The sequence below is a fragment of the Amblyraja radiata genome, chromosome 28 (assembly GCF_010909765.2).
Source record: "Amblyraja radiata isolate CabotCenter1 chromosome 28, sAmbRad1.1.pri, whole genome shotgun sequence".
NCBI classification, from domain to species: domain Eukaryota; kingdom Metazoa; phylum Chordata; class Chondrichthyes; order Rajiformes; family Rajidae; genus Amblyraja; species Amblyraja radiata.
This window is the reverse complement of record NC_045983.1, coordinates 23,864,836-23,891,377: the sequence shown is the minus strand read 5'-3', so window position 1 is coordinate 23,891,377 and position 26,542 is coordinate 23,864,836. Positions and strand designations below refer to the sequence as shown.

At 41.3% G+C, this 26,542-nt stretch overlaps 1 protein-coding gene across 1 annotated transcript; it reads left to right on the top strand.

Moving 5' to 3' along the window:
- On the top strand, positions 1 to 25,847 carry LOC116988995 (rRNA-processing protein EFG1-like). The gene is made up of 3 exons (XM_033046096.1): positions 1 to 191; positions 8,366 to 8,439; positions 25,388 to 25,847. Exons 2-3 carry the CDS (start codon positions 8,388 to 8,390, stop codon positions 25,693 to 25,695), a joined length of 360 nt encoding a protein of 119 aa, XP_032901987.1. The 5' UTR covers positions 1 to 191; positions 8,366 to 8,387; the 3' UTR covers positions 25,696 to 25,847.
- Positions 25,848 to 26,542: the final 695 nt, after the last annotated feature.

Below are 26,542 nucleotides of genomic sequence, written 5' to 3'. Positions count from 1 at the left end.
CCGGAGATTGCCGAGGCGGGAAGGCGAGTGTCCGGAGATTGCCGAGGCGAGTGTCCGGAGTTGCCGAGGCGAGTGTCTGGAGATTGCCGAGGCGTGTCTCCGGAGCTTGCCGAGGCGTGTCTCCGGAGATTGCCGAGGCGTGTCTCCGGAGTTTGCCGAGGCGAGTGTCCGGAGATTGCCGAGGCGGCGAAGCGTGTCTCCGGAGTTTGCCGAGGCGAGGGGCGTCTGCAGGCGGCTGACGGCGAACGTTCTCGCGCGTGGTTTGAATGCCGCAACCGCGCTGTGAGTCAGTTGGAGGGAGAGGTCGCCTGAAGTGAGTACCTGTGACGAGGGGAGAATGTCAGAAATAAGATCATAATTTTTCGGAAGAAGTGACAAACAGGTGAATTGCTCGGTCGAGAATGTGGAAGGGTGAGGGGAGTGGAGTAGATTAGAGGAGGGGGGGAAGGGAAGGAAAGCAGGGAATGGGAGGGGAGGAGAAAGGAGTGAGGAGGGGAGGGAGAATATTAAAGGAGGGCGCAGCAAAACACCGTGAACAGAGGCGTCGACCTGCACACCGTGTGTTTATTTCACTGGTGAAGCTGCAGTGGGTGATGTTAGTCTGGGGACGCTGTAGTTTGACCAAACTGCACTTCCTACGGAGAGAGGCCTGAGTCTGAAGAAGGGTTTCGGCCCGAAACGTCGCCTATTTCCTTCGCTCCATAGATGCTGCTGCACCCGCTGAGTTTCCCCAGCAATTTTGTGTACCTGCACTTCCTACGTGCGTCATAGTGTATGTATTCCGTAATATGAGTGTATTGATGACAAATTAAGGTGGTTAGTTTGGGATTATAACGTGGGGGTGGACACCTCACTCGTGCGTCGTTGGCACGTTTATAAGAATGAGTTGATTTCTAAACAAAACGTGCTTGGGACAAGTCGAAACCTGAACCTCCCCATGTCAGCCAATTGACAAGACACTATTCTGTTACCTTGTCCAATGTTGTTTTTCAGGGCTTAGTGTGAACTCAGGAAATAGATGGCTATTCTGTGATTTAATAAAATATTGGTTAATCCTGTTCCTTATCTGGTTCTAGACTCTCCGATTTCTGGAAATATCTTTTCCACGTCCACTCTATCTAGGCCTTTCATTATCCGGTAGGATCCAATAACCCCCTCCCCTCCTCTCCCCTCTTCTCCTCATCCTTCTAAACTTCATCGAGCCCAGGCACAGAGCCTTCATACATTAACCCAATTATCCCCGAGATCATTCTCTTAAACTTCCTTTGGACCCTTTCCAAAGCCAACGCATCCTTACTCAGATATGGGGCTCAAAACTGCTCACAATATTCCAAACGTGGCCTCACAGGCGCCCGATAAAGCCTCAGCATTACAACCTTGATTTTATATTCTAGTCCCCTCGAAACAATTGCTATCATTGCATTTACCTTCTTTACCGCTGACTCAACCTGCAAATTAACCTTTTGTGATTCCTACATCAGCATTCCCAAGTCCCTTTACATTTCTGATTTCTGAATCCTCTTGCTATATAGAAAATAGTCTACATTTTTATTCCTTCTACCAACGTGCATGATTGTACACGTTGCTACACTGTATTTCATTTGCCACTGCTTGCCCATTCTCCTAAACTGTCCAAATCCTTCTGCAGCCTATCTGGTTTCTCAACACCACCTGCACCTGTCTTTATATTGTTTGCAAACTTGGCCACGAAGCCATCAATTCCCTCATCCAGATCATTAACATATAACGTGAAAAGTAGCAGACTCAATTCTGACCCCTGCCAACCAGAAAAGGTCCCTTTTTTACCAATCTTTGCCTTCTGCCAATCAGTCAATCTTCCATCCCTGCTAGTACCTTGCCCCTAGTACCATGGCAGGAGAATGGGGTTGAGAGAGATAGATCAGCCATCATTGAATGGCAGAGTAGACTCAATGGGCCATATGGCCTAATTCTGCTTCTGGAAGTTATGAACATGAACCATGGGCTCCTAAAACTCGTGTGTGACACCTTCTGAAAATCCAAGTAAACTCTCCTTTATCTATCCTGCTTGTTAACTCCTCAAAACGGATTTGTCAGGCAAGATTGCCCCCTTGCCCCCTTAACAAAATCATGCTGACTTTGCCCTATTTTATCAACTGCTTCCAAGTACCCCAAAACCTCATCCTTAATAATGGATTCTCACAGAAATCAGACTAACTGGCCTATAATTTTTTTTCTTTTGCCTTGCTCCCTTCTTAAACAGTGGTTTAAGATTGTGATTTTCCAGACCTGACTCTCGTGATTCCTGTAAGATCACTACTAATGCCTCCACAATCTCTACAGCATCTCTTTCAGAACCATGGGGTTTAATCCATCAGTTCAGGTAACCTATCCACCTTCAAACCTTTCAACTTCCCAAGCACCATCTCCTCAGTAATAGCTACTGCACTCACTTTTGCCCACTAACTCTTTTGAGTTTTTGGCACAAAATACAGTTTATAAACATTCTTATAAATTGGTCATGATCTGCATTTTGGCATGACTGGATATGATTTGCAATGTAGATGAAAATATTCTATGTGTCTGCCAGGTTCCTGGGCTAATTTAAATCTTCTCCCCAATCTTACTTTGACTGCTTTGCCTTTCATCTCCAATCTTTTGTAATAAAGGTCATTGTAAGTGGTAACTCAAAAGTGGACACTCAAAGTTTAGAGCTCCCCTACTCTACCTTCCCCACGATGCTCCAATCCCTTTCTTTAGAATGCCTTTTTCCCACTGATGGTAGATATGGATGCACTCTATATGTGCGAATGTTTGGAGAGATCAGGGTGTCTCTTGCCCTGGTGCCAGCTTACTTTTTCATTCCACAAGACACCTGAAACCAGCTCTGTTCTCCCAGAGATTTATCTCCAACTCAGTTACTGCTTCAAATGCTCACATTCTCTGGATCCGGTCTATTTTATTGTGTGTCATTGTGATACAGGAGCTAGAATGTAGGATAGTATTAATGTACAGGCTGATCACTGGTTAGCACGATGGACCGAAGGGTATGTTTCCGCTCTGTATCTCTAAAGTCAAGTTTAAACATGAATTTATGAAGCAAGGCAATTGCCATGGTATATATGGGCTTCAGCAAAGCTCTTGACAAGGTCCCATATGGTATGCTGATCCAGAATGTAAGGCCACATGTGATGCAAGGGGTGTTGGTCCAAACTTGATCCAAAATTGGCTTCATGATGGGAGGCAATGACAATCCTGACGTGTTAAGGAGTGGGAATCTTCACTAATTACATAGTATTCAGTTCTATTTACAGTTCCTCTTTCAATGACGTAGGCTGTATCGGATAAAATTTATTGAATGTGATGGTACACAACTGCCAGCCGGGGACCAACTCCCAGAGGGAGAACCTAACATCCTTTGGCATTGCCACCGCTTAATGTGCCACCATTGATGTATCCTGTGGGAGAGGTCTGCATTGATCATCTTCATAACTGGATGAGCTACAAAACTACTGTGACTCAATTAAACCCTATGGCAATACCCTGTAGCCATGTGCAACCTTTGCAAATAGCTCTGTTTTCATTATTTTAGAAGACTTGCCCTCGTCAAGGAAATTCTTAATTCATTACTTTTATTTTACTCCGGAGTGGCGGCGCTGCACTGGCAGCAGCGGCTCATCGGCAGTCCCGTTTTGTTTGTGTTTTTTGTGTTGTTTATTTCGTTTGGTTAGTCTAGTTTTTGGTTCTTAGTTTGTGTTTTGGGGGGGGGGGGGGGGGGTTAAAACGGGTTTTGCAGTCTCTCCCTGCGGGGGAATTCGACTTTTTTGTCGTATTCCCCTTCTCTGCCTCCGCCTGCGCTGAGGCCTAACTGAGGCCTAAATGGAGCTGGCGACCTCGGGGCTCCGGAGGCAGAGCCCGTCAGGACTCGCCCTGAGCTCGCTCCCGTGAGGGCGGTCCGGCTCAGGGCTGGAACAGTGGTCCCGTGAGAGGTTGTCGGGGCGGCCCGACCCGAGGGAGAATCGACGCCCAAGTCGGGGCGGCCCGGCCAGAGGGAGAAGCGACGCCCAAGTCGGGGCGGCCCGGCCAGAGGGAGAATCGACGCCCAAGTCGGGGCGGCCCGGCCAGAGGGAGAAGCGACGCCCATGTCGGGGCGGCTCGGCCCGGGGGAGGTTCGGCGCCCATGTCGGGGCGGCCCAGCCCGAGGCTGAAGACGGTACGGTACTCACGTGAGGGTGGCTGGTACGGTGTTGTGGCGGTGGTGGCCTGAGTCCGGGGTTCGGCCGCGGGCCAGCGGCTGCGTCTGTAGGACTGGTGGGCGGAAGCTTCAACCACCCCGGGCTGAGGTGTTTGAGCCGCGGGACTGATTGTAACATCGCCCGGGGGGTATCGCCTCAGCGCAGAGGGAGAAGAGGAGGGAAGAGACTGCAGACCTAAGACTTTTGCCTCCATCACAGTGAGGAGATGTGGGATGGACTCACTGTGGTGGATGTTAATATGTGTTTATGTGTTTATTGTTGTTTTTATTGTATTATATGTATGACTGCTGCAATTTCGTTCAGACTTCGGTCTGAATGACAATAAAGGCTATCTATCTATCTATCTATCTATCTATCTATCTATCTATCTATCTGATAGTGTTACACATAATTAATTACTGCATGATTATGGTATTGTAAATGATAAGTGATAAATGGTCATACATCTCCATTTTATTTTTTGTTGGTGGTTAAAGTAAGTTTATAGCAGCAATTATGTATAGAAATATTCGTACTCTGACATCATGAATGATAAGTTCCATCTCTTTTTATGACATCAAAATGGGGAACTGCATCTCAAATTCAAATGTTCTCTTTCATGATTTACAAAGGGTGTTTTTCTCTAACATCTGCTTCCAAATTGCCATCAACTATAAACTCCAAAAAAACAACTAATACAATTTTAAAAAAAAACAAAGGTGGGTCAATGATTTTATTTTTTAAATAGCAATTGGTTAAATAGAATATTCCCACTGGTGGTAATTTTTAAAACTTGACCATTCATTATATGTTGATCTTCCAATTAAGGACATTATAAATTTAAGAAAAGCTTCAAGGTATATTCTTCAGAACAGCTGTATAACTTCATAATATATGTAAAATTGATGTAAATGTATTCTCAGTAAATAGGAATAAATATGGAGATGTGAAAAGATTGGATTGGAGCACTTCATGATGGCTGAATCCATTGTTTAAGAATTGAAGCTGCAATCTGCACAACTTGCACAACAACTCCAAATACCTGGTAGACATAAATGCTGGAGAAACTCAGCGGGTGAGACAGCAACTACGGAGCGAAGGAAATAAGCAATGTTTCGGGTCGAAACCTTCTTCAGAAGGGTTTTCTACCTTCGATTTTCCAGCATCTGCAGTTCCTTCTTAAACTCCAAATACCTGTTGTGCCTTTTCCAGGGACCACTTGCAGAAGTCAGGACTTCCTGAGGTGAACCCACGGAAAGCAACTGGTCCGGACTGAATCCCTGGCCATGTCCTTAGGAACTGTGCAGATTCACAAACGAGAGTGTTCATGGACATCTTTAACCTCTCCCTATTCTGTTCTGAGGTACCCACCGGCTTCAAGAAGAGCACAATCATCCCGGTGCCAAAGAAACACAAGATCTCTTGCCTTCACAACTACAGTCGAGTGACCATCCACCATCATGAAGTGCTTTGAGAGTCTGGTTATGGAATGCAATAAATCCAACCTACCATACAACCTTGATCCACTCTAGTTCACCTATCTCCACAATAGTTCCGCAGCTGATGCCATCACACTAATCCCTGGAACACCTGGATAAGAGAGACACCTCAGACCACTGCTTTCAATGCATTATCCCATCCAAGGGTTATGGGGAGAAGGCAAGAGAATGAGATTAGGATAGAGAGATCGAACATGGAGTAGACGATGGAGTAGACGATGTATGACCATGACCCTGATGTAGGGCCAAATAGCCTAATTCTAATGAATTTTTCCAAACTCATCCCCACATTTGTGGAACTTGAAGTCAGCACTCACCTTGCAACTGGACCCTTGACTACCTGACCAACAGACCACAATCAGTGAGGATAGGTGACAAATCATCCTCTACAATAATCCTCAACACTGATGCTCCGCAAGTATGCGTTCCCAGCACCCTTCTTTACTCCTTAAACACCCATGACTGTGCAGCCAAGTACAAATCCAACTGAATTTATAAATTCACGGACAACACCACCGTAGTTGGCTGGATATCAAATAATGACGAGATGGAGCACAGGAAGATTAAGAACCTTGTATCCGGGTGCCAACACCACAAACTTTCCCGCAATGTCAGCAAGAGTGCGATCGACTTCAAGAAGCGAAGTGGTATACATTGATGGTGCTGAAGTAGGATGGTTGAAAGCTTCAAGTTTCTAGGACTTATAGGCCTGTCCCACTTAGGCAATTTTTTCGGCGACTGTCATAGTCGTAGCTGGTCGCCGAAAAATCGGCGACTGGACCACCCTACGACAATGTCTACAACAACCTAGTCGACGTCAAGCTACAGCAAGCTACCGACAACCGGCGACCCATTAGGACGTCCACCAACGACCACACCTACGACAACCTACGTCCACCCACAAAAAGCATCGACAAGGTAAGACAATTCAGTCGCCGGTACCTGTCGCCAGTTGATGTAGGTTGACGCGGACAACCTACGTCACCTGGCGACAACCTATGACAGCACCTACATCAGGAGAAGACAAGCTACGATCATTGACAGCAAGCCCACTGTCGCCGACTGTTGCCGAAAGGTTTTGAACAGTTCAAAATACAGCAGCGACCAGAAAAACGTTACGACTCTTTGGGCGACTTGAGGAGACTATTCATGACCATACAGGGGTCACCCCGCGACCATGTGGTGACAGCCTAGTCGCCTAAAAAATTGCCCAAGTGAGACAGGGGCATAAATATCACCTAGCAACCTGTCCTGAACCGGCCATATCGAAGCAATATCCAAGAAAGTACACCAACATCTCTTGATCCAGCTGGCCCGGCTCATCGGCTGCGGACTGAGGACTCGCTCACCAAGGATGTGGAGGATCCCCCAGTTGGCTTGGCGACCACACCGCGGACTCCAAAATCGCCCTCGAGCCACTAGGGTCGAAAGGGCCTGCGCCACTGAGAGCGAGGAGGACCGTCGAGAGCGACCATGGCTGCCAAGAGCTATTTGGCGGGGGCCCGCTGACAATGAAAGGGGCCAATGGCGATGATAAGCTGTCGAGAACGAAGGTCCCTTCCACTACCTGCAACCTCCGGCAACCACCTTCAACTAGCATCGCAACCGGCTTCGACTAAATAAATAATTTTTAAAACGGCAACCTATGTTTAGTCGCGGCCAGTTTTGAATTTTTTGAAATAATCGCCAGAACATAGAAGAAGAGGAAACCACTTTCGACCATTAGGGAGACTGACAAAAACCTCCGGGAACTGCACGGAAACCTTGGGTGGGGCGCAATGTCTCCAGACGTTTCCGTTCAGGTTTCCTAAGTGGGACAGGGGCATAACATTGTCAGCACTAGAAACGTAGCGACAGTTTTGTAGCAGACGGTAGGCAGTACGTGATTTTCCCGGGTTGTACGCAATACAAAGCATTTCACTGTACTAGGTACATGTGACAATAAAGTATCATTGAATCCTTTCAGTTGCCTTGTTCGATCAGATTTGTTAAAATAAATTGTTATCTATTAAAAAAATTAATTGTTTATTATTTTGTTTTGTTTATTAAATAGAGTATGTACCTTTATCGCATCCGTATTCGTTTGTTCTGCTTCATATGTATGGGAGTATTTCTCTTGGACATATATTGAGATATTAATGCAATTAAGGAATGTGGGTCAGTTTAAGAAATTACGACTGAAGTAAGATTCCCATTATGTTATTGAATGCAAGTAGACAAAATAGCCCACTTCTGCTACTTCTGTGGGATACAATACATACAATACAATACAATTCAATTTATTGTCATTTGGACCCCTTGAGGTCCAAACGAAATGTCGTTTCTGCAGCCATACATTACAAACAAATAGACCCAAGACACAACATAATTTACATAAACATCCATTACATTGCTGTGATGGAAGGCCAAAAAAACTTATCTCTCCACTGCACTCTCCCCCCCCCGATGTCAGAGTCAAAGTCAAAGTTACAGTGCCAGTGAGCGGCAAATATCATATAGCTTCAAGTACAATTGTCACTATGAAGAAAGCCTGCTTCTCTCATGTAACTATATTCTGACCATTCTGTTGAAAATCTTTAAGAATGAAATGTAGAATGAGAACATTTCATTTTGACAGAAGTTTGGTCAACTGATTTTATTTTAAATCTACAGTTTCCATCAACCTGTTAAAGTGATGATGAAACATGTGAAATTCCTTTTGGCAATGCAGCTACTGTCAATTGCAGGTAAGTCAATTGGTGCTCTATTCTAATTTTAATTGTTTCATCAAATTTTCTCTTAAGCTCCTTAATATAGTCATAGGGGAAAAAGTCTGCAAAAATATCAAATAGTGGTAATGTTCATGACTTTCAGTTTAGGTCCCCTTTTATAAAGACATGGATGCAGCTTGACAGCCATTCTTATACGATATTTTGTAAAAAAAATATATGGTTATTAATGTGACCCTGTATATTGTCAGCTTCAATATCACCATTCTGAACAGAAGGAAGGGATAAGTGAAATGAAATGACATGGAAAATTAAACGAATTATGAAGATTATTCCAATTCTTTTTGAGAACTAAAATAATTACTTGCTGGGCAGCATCTATATTTAGGCTATGGAGGGTAGTGGACAGATGATGTTTCTGGTCAGGATCCTTCCTAACTCTGAAGACCGGTTCTGATCCGAACGTCGTCTGTCCATTTCCCTCCGCAGATGCTGCCTGACTCGCTGAGTTCCTCCAGCAGTATGTTTTTCACTCAAGATTCCAGCATGTGCAGTCTCTTATGTAGAATATAGAAAAGGACCGTTTGGCCCATAATATCGTTGCCAACCTCCCCCCCCCCCCCCCCCAACTACACTAATGTGGTAATTGGATCTGACTCCACTATCTCCTGTGACAGTGAATACCAAGTATCAACTACTATCTAAATGACATTTCGCCCTAAATTATCTTTAACCTGCGTCTGCTCACCTTAAAACTGTGCCTTCTAGTTTTTAAACCCCTAAAGTGGAAAAAGGATTCAGAGAATTTACCCATTCTATGCCTCTATCAGATCACTCTTCAGCATCTTTCACTCCAGGGAAAACAAGCATATTACATGCACACTATATCTCCCTATAACTAAAGTCCTCCAATTTAGAAAACACCCTGGGGAATGTCCTCTGCACTCTCTCCAAGGCAACCACATTCTTCCTAAGTGTGGCAAACAGACTGCACATAATGTCCCAAATGTGGTCTAATTATGTTTTGCAAAGTTGCAATATAACCTCCCACTATTTTATTTTATGCCTCGACTGATGAAGAAAAGTGTGCAATGTGCTTTCTTTACCACTCTACCTGCATTCCCACATCCGGGGAACAATGAACTAGAAACCCTTGGTTCCTCCTTAATCAATATATTTATTTGTGCCCTACCATATGTAGTATATGGCCTACTCATATATGACTTTGTGAAATGTTGCACTTGTTGAAATTAAATTCCATTTGCCAATTTTCAATCTAATCTGTATCCTGCTGATGGATAACCTTGTCACGGATAACCTTCCTCATTATTCACAACACCACCAACGTTTGTGTCGTCTGCAAACTTACTTATTCCAGGCAACCCCCCCGAATTGCGTAATAGGCATCATATAAACGTAACACTTACGCAAGCATTCTTTAGGCCCACTGACCCCCGTTCGGTCTCTGCGTCAGAGCTTCCCCGCGGTCTCCTTAAACTCTAGCTTAAGACACCCTACCATGAGATGCAGACACAATAGACAATAGGTGCAGGAGTAGGCCATTTGGCCCTACGAGCCAGCACCGCCATTCAATGTGATCATGGCTGATCATCCCCAGTCAGTACCCCATTCCTGCCTTCTCCCCATATCCGCTGACTCCGCTATCTTTAAGAGCCCTATCTAGCTCTCTCGTGAAAGTATCCAGAAAACTGGCTTCCACTGCCCTCTGAGGCAGAGAATTCCACAGACTCACAACTCTTTGTGTGAAAAAGTGTTTCCTCATTTCCGTTCTAAATGGCTTGCCCCTTATTCTTAAACAGTGGCCCCTGGTTCTGGACTCCCCCAACATCGGGAACATGTTTCCTGCCTCTAGCGTGTCCAAACCCTTAATAATCTTATATGTTTCAATAAGATAGCCTCTTATCCTTCTAAACTCCAGAGTATACCCAGCCGCTCCATTCTCTCAGCATATGACAGACCCGCCATCCCGGGAATTAATCTTGTAAACCTACGCTGCACTCCCTCAATAGCAATAATGTCCTTCCTCAAATTAGGGGACCAAAACTGCACAAGCTATCTAACCTTTCCTATGCCTCTCATATCTGCTTTCATCTATTGCCTACTAGCCTCTGTCCCATACTTACTTCATACTTCTGTACACTGGCCATCTCCCCCTTCTTAATTCTAATGCAGGGTTTCAACCCAAAATGTTGACGCATCTTTTGCGTCCTCAGATGCTGCTTGACGTGTTAGTCAAAAGCAAGTCAAGAATTGCCAGCATTTTGTTTTTTTTGGTGAAGATATCCCAAGTTTTCTTAAGCACGGTTGAAATAGACTTAATTAAGATGATCTTGTTATTAAGAATAATCTGAAATCAATAATTAGGGTGTACTCCCATTACAAATTCCCCATTTGCTATAGATTTTCAAGAGCAGAATTTATACCAATATGATTTATCAACTGGTTAAGTTTCAACATGCAGGTATAATAAACTGCAAGAAATGTATTCTCATTTAATCAGTAGGGACAATGACAATACATATTAAAATCATCCCCTGTCCATGTATTTGATTTAAAGAAGAATAACTCAATGAATATGTATGGTCCCAATATTGAAGATACAAGCTATGTGTGTTTAGAGAGCTTCACATTAAGAACTTATCTAATGTTACTGTAACATTTTGATAATTATCTTCACATTCTGTTTCACAATTTTATTTGTACTCCATTTTAATTTAGAAATATTAAATAAAATTGGAGGTGGGGAGAAAAGAAAAATAATTAGAATAAGAAATTAACACTGAAGGACTTCTGATAGCTTTCAAGTTATAACTTGGTCTGAGTTGGGATTGGGAACAATTCTCAAACCAAAAGCTGTTGAGGTCAGGCAATATCAGAAGAAGAGTAGGGTACCATTGGATCCTTTTTTGTGTGAAAGCTACAGTCTTAGACATAATAAGATGGGACGTGCAAAGTAGTATTCGCTCATTGATTCTTTCTCACTTTAATTTCTAGGGTTTTAAAAATATCTTAGTAACAACCCATAGATGAATAAACAAGTCAAACATTATGGCAACCATTGATTACAAACATTACTTAATTTTATTCCGTTACAGATATTTTATTATTTGAACTGTTTAATTTGTATCTAATATATATGAATAATGTACTTTTCAAATTGTTAACAGGCAGATGTTTATTACTTGGGTTACAATATCATGTGGATTACAATATTTTGATCCCACTGGCCATATCCAGCTTTTTGCAGCACCTAAATGTGGTAAACATTTAAAACCATTCAAGAGCTTTCAGATATATTTCATCAGAAGATCCTCTATCCCACCATCACTGCCACCTTTGATATTCATATTGGTGCCTCACTAATCCTGTCCTATTCTTTACAGTAGATGGATGCTGGACCCCACCAGAGACAGAAGGCAGTTGAAGAGTTTGATTACACCATAAATAGGTGTCATAAATGTTTTATTTTGCCAGTCTTTGTCTCTTTCAGAGAAAGTTCACTCCCCCATAACTTCCTCCCCACCCTTGCACATACTTGTTTTGTGAAATTTGTCAGCAATAGTTTCATCATTTTAGGCAAGTGCTGTGCAATAATGCTTTCATATTGATGTTGGTTGGAAGTGATACATCTTTCTCGGATTTCTCTAGCTTTCAAACTATTATCACGACTGAAGTGCATCTTGCAATTGATAAGATTTAATTTCAAATTTTCTTCAAAAAAATCCTTCAAAATGAAGTGCAAGTTTGAGATATCTAAATATTAAAGTTTCCATAAATATCTACAAAATCTCTCCCCATAAAATCCCAAGTGCCAATTAACTCTAACTTCATGTCCACTAATGAATCCCATGAGTGAATAATAACACTTGAGTCAACTTCCCTCTGCCAATGGTTTGAAGCTTTGAGGCATTTGAAAGCTGTGAATTTGTTCATTAATAATAGAACAAAAATAGTCAATCACATATTAGCTGCCTTTTCTGAGATTGACATGTTCTAAGTACCCTGACAAATGCTTTGTAATTTCATCTAAGACCAAAGCCCAATCCCTTAATGACCATATGCATGCCTCTGTATCTGTCTCTATTTTTCTTCTCTCCCCGCTATCTTCCCCCCACCCCCCCAAACATAGTACCTTCTGTAAAAACAACCTGCCACTATATGAACTAGACTCAAGAGCCAAAAATTTGAATTGCATAGCACAGAAGAAAAGAAAGTTATTGGTTTAAAAGGACCGTTAACTTACAGTGGAATACAGAAGTAACTGTTTCAGATTTGCCTTATGGCATTATGGAATATGACCCAGGACTGTGTCAAGATTTGTTCTACTATGGGTGATGTTTTTCCCAGAATGAAACATTCATGCAATGAAAGTGCAATTAATAATAGTGCAATGTCAACATTTAGCATTGCTTTGTGAGTCTTAGCCATAAAGTGACTTTGCAGAGGCGTTTAGGAGAATGAGGAGGGATCTCATTGAAACCTGTTGAATAATGAGAGGCCTAGATAGAGTGGGTGTGGAGACGATGTTTCCAGTAGTGGTAGAGTCTAGGGCCAGAGGCCACAATCTCAGAATAAAAGGATATTCCATTAGGATGGAGATGAGGAGGAATTTCTTTAGCTACAGTAGTGAATCTGTGGAATTCATTGCCACCTATGGAATCTGCTCCTATGTCTTATGGTCTTATGAAATCAACTTTGTTTCTCTGGGTCATGGGTAAAGGCATACTCAAATTGTATTATTTGATAGTCTGCTCTGCAGCAATCTAGAGGCTGGCTGTTTATTCGAGGCACAGCTCACAATGCACATGGAATCTTCCATGGATCTCCAGTGTTATTTCTGCACTTTTAAAATACTTGCTATGGGCAATTTCCTACTATCCTTTCTTTCTGTGCCCTTAACTAGAGGGTTTCACACATCCTGGATTCCCTCATGGTCAAATACAAAGAGAATGTAATGTTCAACTTCCCATCTTCTGGTAGACAAAAGTGCTGGAAAAACTCAGCGGGTGCAGCAGCATCTATGGAGCGAAGGAAGAATGGAGCGAAGGAAGAAGGAAGAATCGCTCCATAGATGCTGCTGCACCCGCTGAGTTTCTCCAGCACTTTTGTCCACCTTCGATTTTCCAGCATCTGCAGTTCCTTCTTAAACACTTCCAATCTTCTGGGTCATTTCATCTCATTAAAATATGCCATTGATTGCCTTATTAAGGTTATCAGTGTTCTGCACTAAAACTTCCCATTAATCAGTTCAAGCTATCCTGATATTTTGAATGATTATTGCATTCTCAAGCAGTCACTGTAATTCATATTATTGGGCTGCCATATTGACGGGAAGACATGATTGTTAATCTATGTTACATTAAAGTTTTCCACATTACTGTTACGTCTTTTCTTCACTGCTGAGATTTTAAATGAAGTCTGAATTAAATCTGAACTTCAGCTTTAAAATCTCACTGAAATTATGGGTTGGAAATCAGAATGCATTTTGTCCATATTTGGGGCACAGTGATAACTTTTTGTAATCTGGTTGCTCACTTGCAATTAGTGTGGGCATTCACACCATTGTTACCATCAGGATCTTTTCTTCCTTTGCCTATGGTCCTGTTTCTTTTTTAAGACACAATTGACAATTTCATAAGAGGTTGCAATGGGAAAGTACTGCCCAATAATGAATGTTTATTAGAGGGCAAAAGCCTGAAAAGTCTGAAAAAGTTTCTACAGTATATGTTGTAGCTGAGTACCACTTAAATGAAAGCTATACCAAGACAGATCTTATTGGGGGCCATGACTGGGCTTCATAAAATGAGATTATATAACGTATCTGGCATTCCTTTATTCCCAATGGCTGACATGGTGGTTTTCTATTCGGGAAATTGTTTACTGTAAATGGAAGAATAATGCCTTGAATTTTTAGTGCCTTATTTCATGACAGACGACCATGTCTCGTCATTCATCCATTGTCCATGCCAGGCATCACATTTCTCGAGTGGATAACTTAAAAAGATTATAAGTAATTGAAGTCTCTATGAAATGTGATGTGTTCAATGATAATACCTAGTCTTGATTTCAATTATCTTTTTTAAGTGTATGTTTTTCACCAGTCAGTTTATGTCTAAGCTCTCTATTCCATCAAGAATAAAAAATAAAAACAAAACCATAGTGCTTCTAATGACTACCATTCTTTCCTTATTCATTAATTTAATTTGGTGTAATTATACTTCCGTAAAGCACCTCTGCAACCGCATAAATTATCTCTTTTTCCTGCTGAAATAAAGGAATGCATGCTGATCTGCACTTAATTACATATTTAAATTATATTTTGCAAAACCATCTTAAGAGTCATCTTGTCTAATAATCATTGAATTCAAAGCAAATGGCACAATGAACAGTATTTCAAGAGATTATTATAAGATTTTAATTCCAGCTCCCAAATCTTTTAATTTATGATGGGAAGACATGATTGTTAATCTATGTTACATTAAAGTTTTCCACATTACTGTTACGTCTTTTCTTCACTGCTGAGATTTTAAATGAAGTCTGAATTAAATCTGAACTTCAGCTTTAAAATCTCACTGAAATTATGGGTTGGAAATCAGAATGCATTGTGTCCATATTTGGGGCACAGTGATAACTTTTTGTAATCTGGTTGCTCACTTGCAATTAGTGTGGGCATTCACACCATTGTTACCATCAGGATCTTTTCTTCCTTTGCCTATGGTCCTGTTTCTTTTTTAAGACACAATTGACAATTTCATAAGAGGTTGCAATGGGAAAGTACTGACTAGGTCACTAGCCTAACAAATGGTCCTTAAACAGAGTAAACTGCCAAATAAATAATTATGAAATATTTCAAATCTCATTGTGGAGATCAAAGAAATGGGTATGGTTCTTCTATCTTCATCAAAGTACAGGATTGGCATTTGATTGTGTATAGCCTCTAGGAGCCCTAGCTAAACTGAAATTGGGGGGGGGGAAACATGAATTCCAGTTTAAAAGATGACCCTTTTAAGATGGTTGGAATCATATCCAGCACATAGGAATATGTTGTGGTGGTCGGAGGTCTATCATCTCAGCCACAGGACAGCTGTGTGGCAGCTGTATAGTCATAAGATCATAAGAGATAGGAGCAGAATTAGGCCATTCGGCCCATCAAGTGTACTCCACCATACTGCCTTCTCCCCATAACCTCTGACAGCCTAGGACATCTGGTGTCCTAGGTCCAATTACCTTCAGCTGCTTCATCAGTATCCTTGCTTTAATCATAAGATCAGAAGGGATGTTGCACAATGTTCAGCATCATTCGCGACTCCTCAGATATTGAAGCAATCCACACGCAAATGTAGCAAGCCGAGGACAATATCCAGGCTTGATTGGTAGGTGGCAAGTAACATTATTGCCAAACAGTGCAATGACAATATCCATCATGAAAAGATCCTGCTATTGCCCACTATCATTCAAAGATGTAACAATGACTGAATCCCCTACTATTGGTATCCTGGGGATTACCATTGTTCAGAAACTGGATTGGTGTAGCCATTTACACAATGTAGCTAAAAGAGCAGATCAGAAGCTAGCAATCCTGCACCAAGAAACTTGCCTCCTAACTCCCCAAAGACTGTCCACCATTTTTTAAATTAAAGCAGGATTGTGATGAAATACTCCCCACTTAGCTGGATAAATGCAGCTTCAACAGCTCAACACCATACAGGACATAGCAGCGCACTTCATCGTCACCCCCATCCACAACCATTCACTCACTCCACCACCTACATACAATAGCAGCAGTTTGTACCATCTGCAGAAACTTATCGAGATTCCCTTTCAAACCCACATCTTCTGCCAGGTAGAACATTAAGGACAGCAAGAGCATTGGAACACCACCACCTGGAAGTTGTCATCCAAGCCTCATACCTTCGTGACTTGGAAATATACTGTTGTTTCTTCACCATCTCTGCGGTCAAACTCCTGCAAAACCCACATCACTTCAATGAATTTCAAAAACGTTTTAAACAAATTTGCAGCTCATTCCTGGTCATTTATTTGTTATTCTTTTATGAAATAGACCAGTACTTATTGCACATCCCTAACTGATCTTTAAAAAATGGTGGGTGAACAACCTTCTTGATGCTTCCACGGTACTGTTCTGTGGAAATCCAGAATTTGGGCCCAACGACAATGTAGGAACGATGATATGTTTCAGGATCTAGTCAGAGTGCTGTGAAGCGAAGGGTAACCTGGAGATAGCAATGTCCCTCCAGCACCTGTTGCCCTTTTCATGATGATTGAGTGTGGGAGGTGCTGTTATCAGTTGAGACAGCATTTTATCAAATATATTTATCGCATTTTTAACTAGCAGGCACCTCATGAGTTTGTTTCATTCATATCTTGAAATCCTTAATTTCTACATCTCTTCAGAATAACTCATTTACAGCTAGGGTGTTAAAAGTTTGCTTTGAAAAATTTACTTTTCAAATAATCTGACATGCAAACCAAGTGCGGGTTTGGAGGAACTAGATGTGTGATTGGGCTAGAAGATGTCGCTCGGTGTATTTATTTCACTAGCATCTCAATTATTAAGAATCTTCGCTCCTCACCCAAGAGCATTTACTGTGCCTTTATGATTTCTTGCATCAGCTTCTACAAAGAATGCAACAGAATTAGTGAAGCACCAACATAAAATAAAGAATTCATCACCAAAGTATGCAATTTTTAAAGATGCTGCTGGTCACCGATCAAAATAAGCCCTCTCCACCCTTCCCTATAATTTTCTCTCTTCTGGTTGGCCTAATATCTTCCTTCCTAGATTATTTTGTCTGGTTTCTAGATCACTAATTGAACTGCTGCAGAAAAGTTCGAGATTGGTGCATGAACAAACAGTTGGTGAGATCATCAAACTTAACTGCCTTTTTTCTCAGGCTGGGGTCCGGCGTCCATCTGCGATAAAGAATATGACATGTTTAATGAAGCACAATATTCTTCAAAACACCTTTACCAGGCAAGTAAATCATTATCCCTTTACCTAAACAAAATCGCTTACAAAGGCTTCATAATTCTCTATTGTGGACTTTGCTTAAACATGACACCAAGAAGGTACTGAGATGAAGGATGTATTTACCCAGTACAATTTTTTTTTTGCATATTTAGGGCTCTGTTCTCGAAAATATTGCCTGTAATTGTACTCATCTTTCACACATCAGCTTTATTGGGTGTACAGCAATATACAATTAAGTTATATAAGAGTTGTGTTAGTTTTACATTAGAATAAAGTTCCACTGTTGAAATTAATTATTTTATTTTTTCTCGTTCCATCTAAAAACAAAAAATACAATTAAATGTCTCAATCAAGCCAGAATGTTTGGACAGCTGTGGAAAATGTCTGACTGCTATTGGTTTTAGAGAATTCTAACCCAGGCCATCCCTGAGTTATAAATGCCTGATTTATGGATACCCATACATATGAACGAGCTCACATAATAGTCAATTTAATAATCTGACAAATGTATAGATGTTTGTTCCTACGAATGCTGAATTAGTTTCCCCTGTCTCCATTTCAGTAGTTGTTCATTCTTATCTGCCTTATGTGCCATTCATTATAATACAAAGGAGGGTATGGTTACAATGTCGAATTTTTCAACATGGACAAAATTGTCTTATGGACACCTATAAAAATGAAACCCAGGGTGGCATGTAATTTACAAAGAATGTCTGAATAAAATACATTATTTTGACCCATAGGGTAATATTGGAACCCCCACTATCCTTCTTTCCACAATATCCCAACTTCCAGCATCCCCAACACTGATGGATGGTGTTCCTCAAGTTTGTATTTGTCTTCCAAAATCATGCTTTCACACACCCAGCCACCTTATACGTTCTCTACCATTTGCCCTTGAGCATGATCATGCACTTCCCACTAAGAGTTAAAAATTGATCCTGCTCTGTTTTTTGTTTTTGTTTTAGCCTCTAGACATTAAGCAAGGAAATTCATCGCAGACATTGGATTTTTAATTTCAGAAGTAAAAAACTTTTCTAAACAACTGACAGTCTCCGCAATATCTAGTGCAAAATATTGAGTTGAGCATTTCAAAGAGCTGGAAAAGTAAAATTTTATATCGTGGATTTTGAGGAATAAAAAGGAACCCTAATGTAGAATTTGCGTTAGCACAGGCAATCAAAATAATAAACTTTGCACTTTGGCATAAAATAGCACAGAGAATGCTCCATCAGGTGGAGTTGGCGTGTAAGGATGTAAGTTCCAACTGAATCGAAATTATCTACAAAATGTATTTCCCTGTCCCTTCAATTATTTGTATATCCTTTGAAAATTAATTAAAGAACAGTGGATGAGTAAATTAACTCTTTACTGCCAGAATTTAATACCTTTTCATTTTTCTGTCCAGAAATCAGAAAAGCAAATTATGTGAGATATACATTACTTAACTATTACTGTTTAAATTTGGGAGTGTAATAGGGCAATGTTTTGATAGATCTATTTTAATAATGGAGACTTCGCTCGATATGACTGATGTATGATAGTCTCTCATTTGTTAAGGACACTTAAATAAAGAAGTCATTCTTTCACATCACAAATTATGTAACTATACAGTAATGGATTCAGAGGCAGACAGATGATATAAAACAAAATTTAAAAATGTTCGATATTAATGTCAATTCACAAAATCGATACCATTTTATTCTATTTACTTACCAATCACAATAATATTGTGTAAGAAAACTTGTTTGGAACAACTGCTTCAGAGAGTTTTCAGAAGTGCTAATTTACAGTAAAGAAAAGTGGAAATAGTGGACTACCTGTTTGAACCACTGCAGTTATTCAGTAACACTGCTAACTAGTGAATATTAGTACATTGAGGTATTCATAATGAAGAAATAATGAAAATGTGATCTTGAGTGATAGTTTTCCCACACTTGCTCTTTTTGTGCTTAGACTTAGACAGAGATACAGTGTGGAAACAGGCCCTTCAGCCCGCCGAGTCTACGCTGAACAGCGATCACCTCATACACTAACAAATCCTACACACTAGGGACAATTTTGCAACTTACCAAAGCCAATTAACCCACAAACCTGTACGTCTTTGGAGTGTGGGAGGAAACCGGAGCACCCGGAAAAATCCCACGTGGTCACATGGAGAATATACAGACTCCGTAAAGGCAGCACCCACAGATTGGATTGAACCCGAGTCTCTGGCGCTGTAAGGCAGCAACTCTACCGTTGCGGCACTATGCTGCCCCTTTATGCAGAGATGCTGTGGTTTTGGCGATAAAATGCACAACTGATGCATTCAAGAAGACTGCATTGGCTTGGATGATGTCAAACTTCTTAAATAATATTGGCACTGTGACCATCCAGCCAACTGGATAGTTCTCCATCGGGCACATAAATTCTGCCTATATATGCTTTGTGGAGTCTGTGAGTCAATCACTGCAGAATGCACAGCTTCAGATTGATACTGGTGCCAAGGCATAGCGACCTGTCTGTAGTAATGCACATACTCCATACTAGAAGCATGCAGAGAAAAACATCCTCATTTTGATAAACAGCAAATGGAAATGAATATAATTATTAATGAAGCTTAACATTAAAAATTCTGATTAAAGAACATTTTTGAAAATGATTGGAAAATTATGGTGCTACCATAAGGAACTCTGGCAGTGATGTTTAAGGACTCATGTAAATGGTCTAAATTATTGGCATTCTTTCTTGTACTAGGCAGGATTCTAAAGTGTTTTCTCTACTTTTGTTAAGAGTCATTAGGACCAACTCAGTTAAATGCTGCTTAAGGGTAACTGTAATTGTTTCACATGGAATTACGTTTGTATGTATGTTTGGATCAAGCTGCATCGAGATCAGGTGTCATGTTAGTGATGAAACCCAATGAACAATGTGTCAATATGTCAATACCCAATGGCAACTCTTTCCATCACCGCTAATAATTAGGAGTAAAATGATGTGACCATTCTCTGTATAGTCAGAACATACCAGTGAAACTTTCAACCAACTTTGGGATAAGACCTACTAGTGTCTGCACTAGAATAACGTAGCTAAAGAAGCAGGTCGTTTTGGAGCACAATCCTTGGAGAACAAAAGTTTAGTGTCAGGCTCCAACTCTTCTGTTCTATCCACTGCACCAAATTACTTCTTGATCTCTTTTAATTTAATTGAATTGAATAGACTAATGCTTGTTAGGGAAGACCATTGGAAAATATGGACAGGAGAATTTGATATAATTCACAGTGGTTTCTGAGTCAGTATATCATTTCCTTACCTGTAGTGACATCCAGTGGTCCATTTCAGAAATGCATTGTTCCAGGTGTGTTGTTTTTTTACAGATGCTACGAGCATTAGTCATCAAAACAACCTTGAAATCTTCAAGAAGATCTTCTGAAGAAGGGTTTCGGCCCGAAACGTTGCCTATATCCTTCGCTCCATAGATGCTGCTGCACCTGCTCAGTTTCTCCAGCATTTTTGTGTACCTTGAAATCTTCAAAACTACCATGCTTGATCAAAAAAGAATGCAAAATTATGAGGCTTATATTTTGTTCTGCATTGTTAGAATATTGAGGGAATCAAAAGGTATGGGTAGGAAAATGAAGTAGAAGTGGAAGATCAGCCTAGATCTTGTTGTTGATGGAGCAGGCTTGAATGGCCATATGCTCTATTTCTGCTCCTATTACCTATTATGAAGGACCAATGTTTATGGTTGACAGCAGATTTCCCATATTTAGACAGTAAGGAGTGGCTTTGATTTTGCAGTACATGGTGTTTTGGTGTGAGTGGATCTTAATTGTGCTGCACTAATCACCTGATTAATTATAATCTGTATGGAGACAAATCTCAGAGAGATATTCTTTTAAGAATTCTATTAAATACTTTATCTTGCAATCTCTCTTTCACCAGCAGCTGTTCTGTTGAATGTTTCCTGCATTTTCTATTTTTATTTCAGATTTTCTGTATCTGCGGTGTTTTTTAATTTTCTCTCTCTATTTCCTGACATTTAGACATTATTTTTATCCTTGCTGCTCCTGCACCTTTTATTCCATGCTTTTAATCTTGAAGACACGCCTGTTTAATGCAGGGTTTTATCAAATATATTTTCAAAATCATACATCACATCAACCACATGTCCCTCATCCACCCCCTATTACCTCAAATTTGCCTTTAACAAATCTATGCTTGCTTTTGCTAATCAATTCACACATGAAAATCATTGCTAGTTTTGCCCTTATCTTTTTTTTAAATAAATTTCCCATCACAGATCTTAAGCTGATTAACCTTTGGTTAGTAGGTTTATCCTTACACTCTTTTTCTGTAGTCCTTACCATGCCCTTATCCTCCCTCTTAGTCAACTCGACGATGACTTACTTTGTTGGATTCTGTGTAGTTAATGAGGCCAATACGGGAATTGCAGTTTGAGCAGAAGGCGTTAGGGGCGCTCCCGATGTCCGTGCCCGCTGGCAGGAGCCGCTTGAGCACGGGACCCGTGGTGGACCTCGCATGCGGGTACACAGCGGGGCTCGGCGCTGCCTCCCCCCTATCTCCCTCTACCACACCATCTCCCTTCTCCCCATTTCCCTCATCCTCCTCCCCTCACTCCCATTCCCTGCCCCAGCACCTACCCAGGTCGTAGAGCAGCGTCAGGGCCAGGAACTCGGCCTGGTTCTCGTACTCGGCCCAGCCCTGGCTGTAGGCGGCTGAAGCACTCGCGGACATGGGCCTCGGCGGAGCCGGGCTCGCTGTGCAGGGGGCAGAGTGAGGGTGGCGGGCGGCCGAGCCAGAGCTGCCCGCAGAGCAGGAAGTGGAGGCTGTGCTGCAGGATGGTGGCAGCCGGGGAGCCCCCGAGGCGCTGGTACACCTTGACCCAGGCCCCGGGCTTGGGCACGACTCCAGCCCTCAGCTCGGCCGCCGCCTGGGCTCCATTCCAGGCCCTGACTTAATTCTCCGGGCTTGTCCCTGACCCCAGACCAGACTCGTCCTTGGTACCAGCCCAGGCCCAGTCCCCTGGCTCCCCTTCCCACCAATGCGACCTCCAGCCGATTGACAATGGACGCGGCGGATCAGTGCAGCGATGGTGCCAGGAAGGAGCATCGCCATCCCGGCGACGCCCCTTCCTGACTGACAGGAGAGGAGATCAATCTGTGTGCTGGTGACCGACAGCAATCTGCGCATGCGTAGTTTTTTACGATTTTAAACCTTAATAACCTTTACAATATGCCACCGATCGGAATGAAACTTGTTGCACTCGCAGCACATGAGAACAGTGAGTAAGCTGGCAAAAGAATTTAGTGCTATCGCATACCGTTTTTGCGCAAATAGAAAAACCACGCAAACTGGAAGAGCACAAGATCAGAGTTTTCATTATGTATAGATAGTTAGATGACCTGTTTTACTACCTTCATATCAATTTTTAACCCATCCACATTTCTAGTATCATCCGCGGGAAGATATTCAAAAACTGATTCAGTTCAGTCAAGATAATTATGAAGTAGTTCAATCGGGGAGGGCAAACAAAATAATTCACAATAAATATGATAACACCAAAAAGACCAGAGTTCAGTTCTAAAGTTCCCCCGAATATAGAAGGATGGACAGATGAATAGAATAGAATATTCCTTTAATAATCCTTTTTCAGGAAATTACAGTGCCACGACAGCTTCAAGACAAACATAACACCACGCTTTCATACATAACAAGTTAAAATACGTTAAAATACAAGTTAAAATACAATTAATTAAAAAAAAAGTGCAGTTATTTATGCTCATTATAAAGTCTTATAGCAGCTGGTAAACAGGACTTCCTGTATCTCTCCGTTTTGCACATTGGTGCAATCAGCCTCTGGCTGAAGATGCTGCTCTTGATCACCTTCAGGGCATGGAGTGGGTGAGTGGGGTTTGTCATTATGGAACCTAGTTTATTTAGTGTTCTGGCCTCTGCCACCTGCTGGACCGTTCGTTGCTCAGCCCCGACCACTGAGCCGGCCTTCCTGATTAGTTTGTCCAATCTGTTTTTATCCGCTATACGGGCGCCATCTCCCCAACAGGCCACAGCAAAAAACAGAGCACTGGCCACCACTGAATGGTAGACACTGCACAGTAGGGGTTGGCAGATATTAAAAGACCTCAGCCTCCTTAAAAAATACAGTCGGCTTTGTCCCTTCCTGTACACCGCCTCCAGATGGCAGTCAAATTGGACTTTTGCCTTTATGATCCAAGGATAAAATACAAGAGCAGCGCAGTAATGCAAAGATTGTATAAAACACCAGCTAGTACCACACTACTTGAAGGACACGATGGCACTAGAGAGCGCGCTGAGATACTTCACAATGTTGTCCTGGCCGGTGATCTCAAGTTATGAGGAGAGATTTATTAGGTTGAGGGGTTTGTTTTTAAATTATGAGTGGCCCAGATAAAGTGAGGATCAAGGACCTATATCATTTGATATTGAAGAAATGAACTAGAGAGTATAGATTTAAATTAATTTAATTAATTAAAAGAATTAGAGTGAATCAGAGATTTCCTTTCATTCCAATAGTGGGGGGCTGGAATTCATGGCTTGAAAGGATAAAGGCAGAAGGTCTAATCCCAGTTTTTTTGCACTTGGATCCTTAACATATGTACAGGGATATAACAATGTAACTAGGACTGATAATGACTCCTGACTATGTTCAGGGATATGAAGTGGGAATAATCTAAATATATTTCTTGGCCAGCTTGAACACGGTGGGCTGAATGCTCTTTCCGTGCCATAATTTTTTATGGAGCAATATCTCTTCCAAAAGCAATTTGTTCCAAATACAATAAATGAAATCAAAATTTTAGAAAATAAATGTTTTACAATTTAAGGCAACTGTCGGGTTCGGGGAAACTATGCAGTCAGATGATGAGTGTATTGTTTCTTTTGATGCCCTCCAGTTGAATAACTACCCACCAATATTTATTATCTAAGCTCACCCACCAAAATTAGTCAATCAATCAATCAACCTTTATTGTCATCTTGCAAAGCAACAGTTGTACAGTGCAAAATGAGAAGACGTTTCCCAGGGAATACCGGAGCATCGCACATAAAATAAAAACAATAAAAACAATCCAGTCCCTGATAAAACAGTATGAATAGTTAAAAAGTGCAAGTAAAAACAGCAACATTAAAATACAAGTAAAAACAGTCATAAATTGTCCAGGGCAGCTGATTTACGTGGCCAGTGCCAGAGTTATTAAATTGTCAGTGCAAAAAGCAGCAGAATCAGGTGGAGTGACTGTTTAGCAGCACAGCCTGTGGAAGGAAGCTGTTTAGCAGTCTGGTTGTCTGGGCTGATGCTACGGTATCTCTTGCCTGATGGCAGGAGAGCCAGATGTGTGTGGAGGGGGTGCAGTCTGTCCTTTGCTATGCTCAGTGCTTTTTTCAGGCAGCGGCTCTGGAACAGTTCTTGTACCGAGGGTAGGGAGACGCCAATGATCCTCTCTGCTCCCCTCACTACCCTCTGCAGAGACTTCCTGTCTGAGCAGTTACAGTTGGAGTACCACGTGTTCATGCAGTACGTGAATACAGACTCCGCCGTGCCCCTGTAAAAAGTCCTGAGGATGTTGGCGGGGAGTGAGGCCTGTTTGAGTCTCCTCAGGTAGTGCAGTCGCTGATGGGCCCGTTTGACAATCCCAGTGTTGTTCCTGGACCAGATCTGCACTCCGAGGAACTTTATGTTCTCCACTTTCTCCACCGTGGTCACGCAGACATTGAAGTAGATTATAAGTATCTGTAAAATTGTACATTAGTCAAAAATAAAAGCAGTTTTAGGAAAGGGGAACTTCAAATACAAACATTTAAAACATGATAATATCTGGAAATAGGTTCAGAATTGTGTATATAGTAGTCATTTAAGTATTGAAATACATAAACTTCATTCATGACGTATTTTTACATTTTGTTTCCTAGTATTCGAAGTGAAGGCCACAAAAGACATTGAAGACTATTATGAGAAGATGAAAAGGTCTGCAGATGGAACTCCTACTGGTGAATATCATGAGAAGGCAAAGAGAGATCTCAGTGATGAGAAAGAGGAATATGAAGACGATGACGATGATGATGAAGATACTGATAATTATTATGGTGAACCAAATAATAAAGTTAAACGACAGGTGCAAAGAACAAGAAAAGCAGTGGACGAAGAAAGAGAGAAAAGAGAATATGAATATTATTCTCGTGGGAAATTTGCCAGGGATATTGATGACTATGTGCGTTAGTTAGAATTAGAATTTCAATTCTTTGTCAAATGTTCAAAATTTAAATTTGTCAAGAGCACCTATCTAAAAGTTGCAAGAGTAAATAAAGACTTCTACATGTCTCCATTTGCTTTTGTTTATAATACAGTTTACATTAAAAATGTTAAGCTTCATGTTTGTTTAACTATGATCACAATAATTGCAGTTCATTTTGGTTTAGGTTTTCTTGAAACCCACCTATGTTATTGAGGTGTATAGTTCAAGGCATTGTATTAAATCAACAAAAAGCCCTTTCAACTGATGCTCAGTGTTTACAAATCCAAGAAAATTTAGTCAGGAGAAACTCAGCGGGTGCGGCAGCATCTATGGAGCGAAGGAAATAGGCAACGTTTCGGGCCGAAACCATTCTTCAGTTTCCAGCATCTGCAGTTCCTTCTTAAAAATGTATAGTCAAATGGTTTTGCTGCTCTGAAAGCCAACTGAAATTTTCATATGAGAAAAGAGGATTGATTCTATAATACTGCCATGCTCTTGGGTAAGCTTCCTTTATTATGTACTGATTTCTGTAGGGAAGACATCTATAGGTAAAAATATTGTTCAAACCTAAGTGTATGTACACGGTAATTCTATAGTCTTTCGTACTCAGTGCGGTCATATTAGTAAGCTGCAGAAATCATAGACAATTTTAAAATATTGCAACTCTGATACGATGATATATGCTTCTTGCAAATTTTAACCATCTGTTGGCAGACAGTGGAATCACCTCTCCATTCCTGATAATATTCATGAACTGAATTGCCCAAAGTTGCAGGAACCAACTTGTAGTGAACAAGTACACTCAAGAATCACCGATTGCATCATGGCTTGG